General features: G+C 33.4%; 1 protein-coding gene across 1 annotated transcript; it reads right to left on the bottom strand.

Annotated features, from left to right (window-relative positions):
- Positions 1–10,606: 10,606 nt before the first annotated feature.
- Positions 10,607–10,936, bottom strand: LOC145267180 (uncharacterized). The gene has a single exon (XM_080123241.1). It carries the CDS (start codon positions 10,934–10,936, stop codon positions 10,607–10,609), a length of 330 nt encoding a protein of 109 aa, XP_079979367.1.
- Between the last annotated feature and the right edge of the window lie 207 nt (positions 10,937–11,143).

The raw sequence follows: 11,143 nt of genomic DNA, 5'->3' as shown, positions 1-11,143 counted from the left end.
TCTTGTGTACGGTTGCCAAAACTACGTTACTGAAGACACTTAAATACAAGATTATTTCAACAGTTTGTTTTCTTATATAATTCCTTCGCAAAAATATCGTAACACATTCAGTTACTTCGATGAATTTATTTAAGGGTTTCTAGACTAAGAAACCTTTCATAAAAGGAGATTTACAATTTATTAAGGCCGTAAGAGCACCCAAGGATAAGTGCGTTAGCTGGTCGGTTAGACAACGTCATAATGGTAGGTAATACTAGAATTTGGGTGAAATTGGATTGTTTGTGATTACAGATCAACAAGTACGTATGTACATTAATTTAAAAAGTTAGAAGTTAATGTTAGACTAAGCTGTGAAGCAGACACATTATGCCGTATTTCGAAGACTGCTTATACATCTATCTATCTATCTATCTATCTATCTATATATATATATATATATATATATATATATATAAATATATATATATATATAAAGTTGCGCTCGCACTTTTTTATGTTCAGCAAAAGTTTTTTAAAGGGTGGGGGGGTTCTCGAGAGGGCTACTATTTTTTACAACTTTGTATATGCTCCCTAGATCATAATATCTACGATTTGCGAACATACGCATGTTTCAATTTATTTGAATCAACTTTTATAAATTAAACGCCATTTCATCCTCTCGCGTGTTTGTTTGTCTTTTTCGTATGAATAAAGCGAAACTAACTAATACAAAGGCGTCAGTGGCCTTTCGGGCCGGGACGTCTGGAAACCAATTAGCTTTGATCAATGTTGGGAAAACCCTTCATATCAGACAATTGATGTTCATTTTAGATTGTTTTCTCCAACATCTGCATTCACTTAGCAAGTCAACGTTTTGATTGACATCATTAAATTTGAACGTTTTTCACCTTCTATGGCCCCGTAGCATAGCGATAAAAGTTCAAGATTCCTTCCACGTTCTTTACCGCTTTCGGATTCGTCACAGATAAGAGTCTCCCTACCGACTAATATTTTTTTTACGCTTCCAAACGCTGGGAAAGGCCGGGTCCCCACGCTAGTACAATATAAAATGAACTTTAACGGTTTAAGTGCCGTTTAGTTCATGTACAAACGGAGAGAAGGAGAAAATATTTGCAAATGCTTCAACTAGACAAGTTTTGTAGTAGTGAATGCTTTACATTCGATGGAAACAGTAGATTGCAACTCAGTCGCTCTAATGTACTTAAAGTACCAATAGAGCAGAAAAAGACTAGCAATATCTATTCGATGAACTAACAAAGAGGTGGAGAAGAATAGGAAATGGTCCACTAGATTTCGAAGCCGGATTTGTACTATGCAAAACCCGGATAGAGATAACAGTAATTTCCTAATAAAACTCGAAATCTATGTTGTTACTATTTAATCCTTTTAAATAGCTATGCCGAAGTATAATTATTTGTGTAATATATCTTGTACAAGGATAACACGGCGCGTACAAACATACACCCATGATAGCACAAATAAAAGAGAGTTAGTTTAGATATCAACTAATTGGTGAATCATTAAGCTATTATGCAGGCAGAAAGAGAACAGAAGTGTACGATTGAGAAATAGCGAACTACGAATAACATTTGGAGTATAGTATTGCTGTTTCGATCGTGCTGAGATATCAAGTAAAAAAAAAAAAAAATTCGAGCATCGTCATTTTTCGTCTTGTAATTCAAGGGTGGACATCATTGCGTCGACAGCCTGAAAGACGTATGTCAATTCTGTCTAAATATATTTATCAAACCGGACAGGCGTAAAAATATTAAAGCTGAAAGAACCAACATCATATATGTATATATATATATATATATATATATATATATATATATATATATGTATATATATATATATATGTGTGTGTGTGTGTATGTGCGGCTATATAGGCTTCAAAGATTTCCCCTTTAAAAGTATTAAAAAAATATACATATATGTATATATATATGGGGGTGTTGTGTGTGTGTGCATTACAGCAACATTCCTCAAGTAGAAAAAACGCCATTATTTTTAGCAATTTTTGCGTACACACATGTATATATATATATATATATATATATATATATATATATATATATATATATATATATAATATTATTATACTCTGTATATATATATATATATATATAATTTTTATTTTTATATTGTGTGTTTGTATATATATATATATATATATATATATATATATATATATATATATATATATATATATATATCTTCAATACGTTTTCAGACAATGCACTTGCAGTATTATTCGAACAACTTATGGAAAGTCCCGTGAAAGCTCTCTTCCCCGAGCGTTTAAGTCACCTTCGTTACAACCTCTTTCACCTCCTCAATTGTCTCATAACGACATACTATAAAGTGTTCCTTAAGCTTATCAAATTTCAGAAAGCACGGGTAGCTATGTCTGTACACTACTGAGATTGAAGAACTGTCTTGGTGCCCATATTCGTCAAATAGTCGCAAGAAAGACGAGATAATCTTCCCACAAATCGTCCGCCTCTTCAATTTCTAGAACTAAGTGTGGACTTATTGTCTCTATAGACACACGACGGTTCTTATCCATTCTTTATTTGGCAAATTTACTCCTCCCATGCTTCTCATCATGCCTCTAAGGCTCCTTCCTTCCTTGATTTCTTATGCCACTCCGAAAGTGATGCGCGATCCATGCAAGATGATCCAACGGCAGACTGAAGCCTTCCACACGTTCCTGTTGAATTTTTCCAAGTTTTAAGCAGAATTTTTGTAATAGCATCCTCAGGCTCAGATTACATTTTTGAAATTTGCCAGCCGTGATAATCAGGTTTTACAAGGGTATATTCAATTTCCTGGTTTATCTGTTCGTTTGAACCTGGAATCATAAACATTGATCAATCTCAATAGCAATAACATACTTAATATTCACGAATCTATGACAATTTCACTTGCCTGTACAAAATATAAAAACTTATCGCATACAGCTTGGTAATATACAGCAGACATAAACGTTCTGTTAGAGATGAACAGCAGTGTCCTATGAGATGAAGCATATTCCATCCTCCAAATGAAACGATTGAATAACTGAGGGAAGACTTTAGGGTTCCTTTTATTAGTAATATGTGTTATTCTGAAGCGGCTTATACTAACGGATCTAGAACTCATTCGCTCGTATAATTGTTCTCATAAATTATCTTAATGATCATTCAAAATATCCTTAAACAAATTGAAAAGTACTTAATAAAATATTGTATTGTGAGCTACTTTATTTTGTGTTTACATGGAAACTCTGAAGTAGTAATTAATCAATAGATTAGTTGACTTTAACAGTTACGTAATGTCTCACGTAGAAGTACATTATGCAATTCGAACACTTCTGCACATAATCAGGTTGTCGGGTATTTCCGCGCAAGTGCAGGTTAGTTATAGTAAAATTACATTGTAAACATACCTATATTTCCTGGTGTGGCTCTTGTTTAACTGATGAGAATGAGAAGTAAAACGAGCTGAAGCGAGCTCACGTGAGTCCAAGCGTGACTGAAGAGCTGGCGCAATTACACTTGTCTAATACTCGTCGATAAACAAATACTGCATGATAACCTTATGTTCTTATTTTAATACCGTGCCTCAATTTCTGTTTTGTTAATATGTTAAATAAATGTAATTCATTATAGAGTGGGCGTTGGTATTTTAGGAAATTTGGTAACACTATTTTCATCTTCATTTAAAAACAACTTAGTCAGAAAAATAGAGTCGATAGTCTACACTTCCACAACCATCCCATTCACTCCGGAAGTTTATCACTACAGAAAGAAGAGCAATATTAAAAATTCGCCCATATTATATTCGGTTGGATATTCAACTCACATCTGCTGTTTTGGTTCGTATTATTGATGAAACAAATAAATCCATGCGAGTTCAAAATGAGATATTTTGCTTATTACATGCAAAATTATACAACAGTGTCCGTCTTTTTTATTACCAGCCCCGCAAAGACACAGCACTCTGAGTTATAAACATTTTGCGAGGCATTTTCTGTGATTTGGTGTCTCCATAAAAGCTAAATAGGATACATTTCACTTTCGTACTATACAGCTGATGTGGCGGGTGCCATGATTGGGACGTTACACAGCAAAACTCAAATGATTACTTATCAAGCCTCTTTAAGAATACTTAATGATTTAAACAATCTGCATAATTACACCTAAGGATGCCAAAGAGCGTCTATGTAATGATCATGACTTTCGCTCGTGCAAACACTTTAGATTGCTATTGTATTAGGGTAAATCCTCTTCATTCCCCTTGCAATTAATTGGTGGCCCTGAGATAGAGGCCTAACAAATGGAGCAAAATGTGGCTTCATGACTGGGTCCTCATGACTGAAAAGAATGGTTACTCTACACTGATGGCTGCATACGCATGAAACGCAAGGGTAAATGGTAAACTATTATCTAATAACATATATATATGCATAAAACAATAGTGTTTGTAGGTAGTAAAATAATATTATTTAATTATAATTTTCAAGTCCCACTAATAATGTCAAGTAAGGGTCCTGCCTTGAAAATATGTATTAAGAGGCAGAGACTTGTTCAGGCTCGTGGTTACCTTATGGCAGCGCTCGAATTGTGTGTGTATTACTTGTTAATGAATTTCATTACCGCGATGATTGTTTAGTGGAGCTTAGCAGATATAGCCAAAAGTGACTTTGTGGCTGGGTTCGAGTCTCTCGACGGCAGGAATTATCACCGCCTAAACTAATGAATGCGTAATCGTGTCTGTCGTTAATAAAAACAATAACAATTATTAAACTATGGTTTTCTAATGAATTGATGACATAAGTCGCTATTGATTTCGTCATTTATTCATTACATTGAGCTTCTTAAATCGGGATTGGTATACATATATATATATATATATATATATATATATATATATATATATATGAGCGGAAACAAAAGTTAATAAAGAATATTTCCACACACACACTCACACACACAGAAACATATATATATATATATATATATATATATATACATATACATATATATACATATATATATATGGAGAGAGAGAGTAACTTATAAATATATATATATGGTAATTAAGCACACACAAAGGAAAGGTGTGAACCTAAGGTCAACTGTACCTTTGTCCTGAAAGTTCCCGCCTATTGACTGATAAGTATGGGCACGTTGGAAACTAGGAAGCTGATTGGCTTACGAAAAATCTAATAGCATGTCTGAACAGAAAAAAAAACATGTGGTAACCACAACTCTTTGCATGAGCAAATTCTCATGAGAATGAAACGCGGAATATTCTGTATAGCTAAATTGCCATGTATATATATATATATATATATATATATATATATTTATAACTTACTACCTAGCTCTACTTATGTATTGAGCACTGTTGTAGTAAATACTGAAAATTTACTCATAAAATTATATTTCGTATATTTTTGTGATGAATTAAGTAGTCATTTATATATATATATATTTATATATATATATATATATATATATATATATATATATATATATATATTTAATGAAATATGTATTAAAGTTAAGTTTACCAAAATAATCCATGATGGCAGAACTAAATGTATTATAAATATTGAAGAGTTAATATTTATAAAGTAATATTTACCAGATGTAAAAGCTCGATAAAACCAAATAGGGAATAGAGCATATAATAGGAGAAAATACTTAATAAAACATGTTAAAAACACTTTAAAAAAGAATTAAAAACATATTTAATTTTAAAAAGGAAGCACAAAATAAGTGGATAGTCCTTAATCCGCGGAGTTTCGAAGAAATCTTTCCTTATCCTCAGACAGTAGGATTTAGCAAAATGCGGATCGGATTTTGCTTGCAAAAGTATTTTATGAAACTACAAGTAAGTCATATATATATATATATATATATATATATATATATATCGCTATTTATCTTCATATTTTTAACTATATTGTCTCGATGTAAAATTGTTGATCACACATCATCTTTTCTCGTTCTTTACCGTTCATGCTGCCGTTCTCTCCCTCGCTATTTCCTTCTCTCTGATATCATAATTTCTCTTGTAATCCTTATTATATTCTACCCCCTTTTCCATCTCATCTTCATAATACAGCCCACATAACTCAATACATCCTTTTGAATTTATTACATATATAGGATATATTTATTGTCCTCTACACGCATCAAACTCTCAAGTGTCAAACGTTGCTGTCCGACTGTTATCACGGACGGAAAAGGACAATAATTTTAACTAACGTCCACCCCCGCCTTGCGCTATATTTCTTATAAATCATGTCTGTCATCTCTGCCATAAACTTCAAACGCATTTTTATATTCCTCCTCTCTATCTCTCTCATCTTTTCCCTGCGTCTCTTTCTTCTTTCTCCCCTCACCAAAATATTGTATTAGGTCATTTGTACTAGGAAGACGAATAAAAGAAAATAGATTAATTCTTCTGACTTTGTATTGTTAATCTCTATTCATTGTTGCTGCCATCGATTTTGAGAATCAGCGCATAGAAATGGACATATCCATTCATTTAATTTTATCTATAGCAGCAAAATATATATATATTTTTTAACTGGGCAACGCTTGCTGGCCTGCTAGTGTTGTTATAAAACTATGACTAATGTTATAAAATAAAATACGCATCAAGTGCGCTTGAAAGCCAAATACAACGTAATATTGGGAAAATAAACAAATATTTGTTTGAAATTTATCACAAATATATTTCAGAGGTATACTCTATCTTCAGTGTGTTGTTGTTTCTTTATTTTTTACCTTTTCTTCCTTGCCATGTTGTAAATTTGGAGAAAGAAGTTTGTAAAGAGCCGCGCGTTGTTTCTAGCAGTTATATTTGGAAATGTTTGAACTGTGCGTAGGCAACGCGAGAATAACGTCAAGGATGAGAGTTCATATAGATCCCCTAATTAAAAACTGGAGTCTGAAACTAGGATTGAGAAGTCAGTGCCCATAGGAGGGCACTATAACCTGCAAAACGTAGCTAAAAAAACCGTCTACATTCCCTGGTGAGGGTGCCTCAGGGGATTATCAATAATTTTACCCCTTCGCAAAGAGAAAACGTAAATTCTGAGAAGGACTGAGTGTTTTAAAACTTCACAAACATAAACTCGCATCGCAAAATCCACAGAGACCAACTTATTACAGGAATGGATCTAACTCTGCTTCCTGAGGGTCCAGGATAAAAATACACACCATTAAAATCTAAAGGCACAAAGATTCTTGGCAGTATTTGAAAAACTGGTATTATTAACTACGTTTCTGGAGTTTTGAGATGATAATTTGTTATTCTTATTACTTAGAATCTTCGGACTTCAGTTCTCATCTTGATTCTCATATTTACGTGCCTGTCTATATAAATGTCGACCATTCTCAAATATACCATATCAAACTCTGAAATGTTTTTGGCGACCTTGGCAATCTAGACAGAATTTCAAACGGGACCTTTTATTTATGTCACGGGAGTAGCGCCATTTCGTTTCGTCAGGCATGATTAGATTAAGGGTCAAAGAAATTCGCAATTATATTTTCCGTCAGCCACACTCAGGATTAAAACTTCAACCTTCTAGAGAATGTCACTTTACAATTAATTGTGAAACCGTGTCGCAGTGGTTAGAGTATTAGAAAAATCAATTATAAAATGAAGGTTACAGATTCGATTTTCTAGTGTAGGTAACGGAAAAATACAATAGCGAATTACTTAGACATTCTAACCATCATGGCTGACATAACAAAAGCAAACATCTCGGGTCGTTGAATTATCTGCCCTTGTTTAAGGAGCTTTTTACTTCCGTTTTAGAAGTATATTTCTTATAAATAACAACTGGAGATTCTATTGCTAGCATTGGTTTACTCGATATTTTTCTAGAAAACATCGAATAATTACAGGATGGGTAATGTGAAGGTTGTTAGTAGCATGAGTAAATGTAATTTTATAGCACTAATTATATTTGAACATGGAATAGCCAGGTGTTCAGTCTGTGTCGTTCAGCATGAATAACAATAAATAGCTATTACTGATCGCCAAATTTATGGAGTGTTTTTGATTTTGGTAATAGAGCCTCCATTTAAAAATCTAACAAAAATCGGATAATTATCTAATCAATAAATTTTTTGCGATTAATAAGTAAAAAATGCAGTTTATATCGGAGTAACTTTGCTGCATATTACTTATAAATATATTTTGGGGACTTCATATCCATTTCCTCATTTGTCCCTGTTTCGACCCCTTAAAGTCCAAATGATCAACTCAGCACACACTCATTTACCAATACAGAAAGAATGCTTCAAAGAATCGATACCAAACGAAAAAATAAACAGGGTGTGAAAATTATAAGCATTGCATGTATCTACGCATTACGGTTTTTTTTAATAGATACGACAGGAAGAGAAACGAAACTTTCGTGTATTAATAATTTACTAGCAGGACCCGTGGAAATTCCACGGGAGTTAACATTTTTTAAAACACATCAGTAACAAATTCCTTATTGTTATATTACAAAAATGAATGTATGGAAGCAAGTAGAACAAACAAAGAACTTTAGTTTAAACTTTTATTGAAGGTCAATGCGATCGTAACTTATGCTGTTGATATTGACAGGAAGTGCTGGTGATGCTTGAGGCGGTGACAGGGACGTCGATCAGCTGCTTGGAGTGAGAATAGTTGTCAGTCAGCAGGTTCTGATTAGATTTCAATTGATGCATCACAACTTCCTGATAAGATAAATAGAACACTTTGAGTTTTCTGTACAAAAGTTTTTTTTTTCCATAAAAACATTGTAATCTGTTATAATATTCAGATTCTTGTGTATTACATGCATAGAAAATGAAGGGTATCTGTAGATCTTACGAAGCACAGTTCAATTATGATTTTTTGATAAAATGATGTGAGGTAGGTTGTACGTATCAAATTTATGTCAATGTTATATAATTAAGTAAAGTTAAACAAACTGTACACTACTTTTTCATCAAATTGTAAATTTTAAATATAAGGAAAGCAATTTAAAAAACAATTTTTCCAAAATCATATTTGCATCCAAGTTATTTGTTTAGATTCCATACCTGTTCCTGGTTGCTTTCATAACACTTCATGGTAAACAATATTCTTAGTATATGTTACACCATGCTTTCTGCCCTGATTATCATCTCTATGCAGTTGCATTACCTTAAATTTCACACTGTGCTTAGATCGAGCTCTTGAACATGCCACATACAGTTGACCATGAGAAAAACAGGTTGTTGAAGATATATACGACCTTATCCAAACTTTGGCCTTGTGCTTTATTGATGGTCAGTTAATATGCTAATCGTATTGGAAACTGTATCTGATGAAATGCAAACGGAACATTTGTATCACTTGGCTTTAACATAATTCTTGGAATGATAACTGTGGAACCTCTATTAGATCCATTAATTAAAATAGCAATGATGCTGTTTTGATGACATTCTTTTATTTTCATCCCCGTTCCATTACAAAGTCCTTGATCTACGGATAAATTTCGCAGTAGCATTACTATTGCCCCTATTTTCACATTAAGTCGGTGAGGTGGCATTCCAGATGGAGTTAATGAATTTATGAACTCGATAGTCTAATTTTGAAGTGTAATCTGTACTTAAATATATATTTATGCTTCCGGGAAGATTATTTAGAATTTCTTCATTTACTGTTAAACATTCTGTATTTTTTGGAGTCATGATGATTCTATTTTCCATTTCTTGAGGGCTGCAATAAATATTTCTGAGATTAGAGAACCATTACATACCGAATCATCAGTAACATATATGGCATCTACAGGAACGTCATTAAGATTGCTCATTAGTGTACCATTACCAAGATGAAGGAGCCATCTACAAAACTACTGTTCATTCATGTTAGTTCTGACGTTTTGTGTTAGCTGTAATTGACTGAAATGATGCCACAATGGGCATCTTTTAAGACAGGTGTCTATAATAGATGTAGGTGATCAATTTGACACTACTTGACAAAATTTGCCTGAAGTAACCTCGAAGTATGAGAAATTTTCTACCAAATATTTTATCGTTACCCATTATATCTTGTAAACATCTATCTATAGCAAGCAGTGCAGGATTAGGTATCATAGAGGCTTCGTCTATGATGAATACCTTTACCTTTATCAAAAAAGAAGCATGCTCTGATTACAGACACTGGTTTCTGTCAGAGGTACAGGTAGTTTGAATATACTGTGGAGTGTTTTCCCTGAAGTTAGTAGCATTGCAGCAATGCCAGTCCATGCCGCAGTGGCAGTTACAGTACTGCTGGAGGTGAAGTAATCATATAACATGTTGAATGAAAAGGTTTTTCCTGATCCGGCTGGGGCATCTAAATAGAAGCAATTATTGTGTGGGTCTTCCTTTTCAGTTGCCATGACAGCCTTGATTATAGTATTAAAGACCTCTAATTGTTCATCGTTTAGCAATTCAACATTAGGCCGGTTTGTATTTCGAATATTATCTATTGGAGGATCACCGATTGGTTCAGGTAGACCCATTGCATGGCAAGAAGAACCATGCTCATTAAATATTGCTTTTATCAAATGAAGTGCAATGTTTTCACATATGCTTTAATCATAAGCAGAAATGAGGTATTCAATAATGCTCTGTTTATGGTTAATGAATAGTTGAAAGGCATCCACTGAATGATGATAAAGACACAACATTGCAAACATGCTACGTAGTTGCTGTGGCATTCTAAATGTAGCCGCTTCAGTAAGAACATTTTCTAATTCAGTATCATATTGCAATAATCTAAGGCTGATGCAAGCTTCTATAAATGTAGGGAATGTTTGACCTTGGACTGTTCTCAAATCTTCAACTGGCTTTGCTCCAGAGACATGAAGACGCAGAATCCATAAATAAAACCTTTTACCTTGGTTTGGTGAAACTGAATACATTCTTGTGATCAAATTACTTGACCTCTCTCTTTTAGTCCATTTTGTAATAGTTTTCTTAAATAGATAATGATGTGGAATATCACAGTAAAAATATTGGTTAGCAGTAATATCATTCTGATTTAGTTCAAACCAAGCGTTGTTGTGCTTATGGAATTGCTTTTTCAGCTTGTCCATGTTGATAATAAATCTGTTGCTCTCCAGGCATGT

The sequence above is a fragment of the Euprymna scolopes genome, chromosome 42, assembly GCF_053919585.1.
Source record: "Euprymna scolopes isolate OS-2025 chromosome 42, ASM5391958v1, whole genome shotgun sequence".
NCBI classification, from domain to species: Eukaryota; Metazoa; Mollusca; class Cephalopoda; order Sepiida; family Sepiolidae; genus Euprymna; species Euprymna scolopes.
Note: the sequence above shows the minus strand (reverse complement) of the source record. Positions and strands in the feature narration are given on the sequence as shown.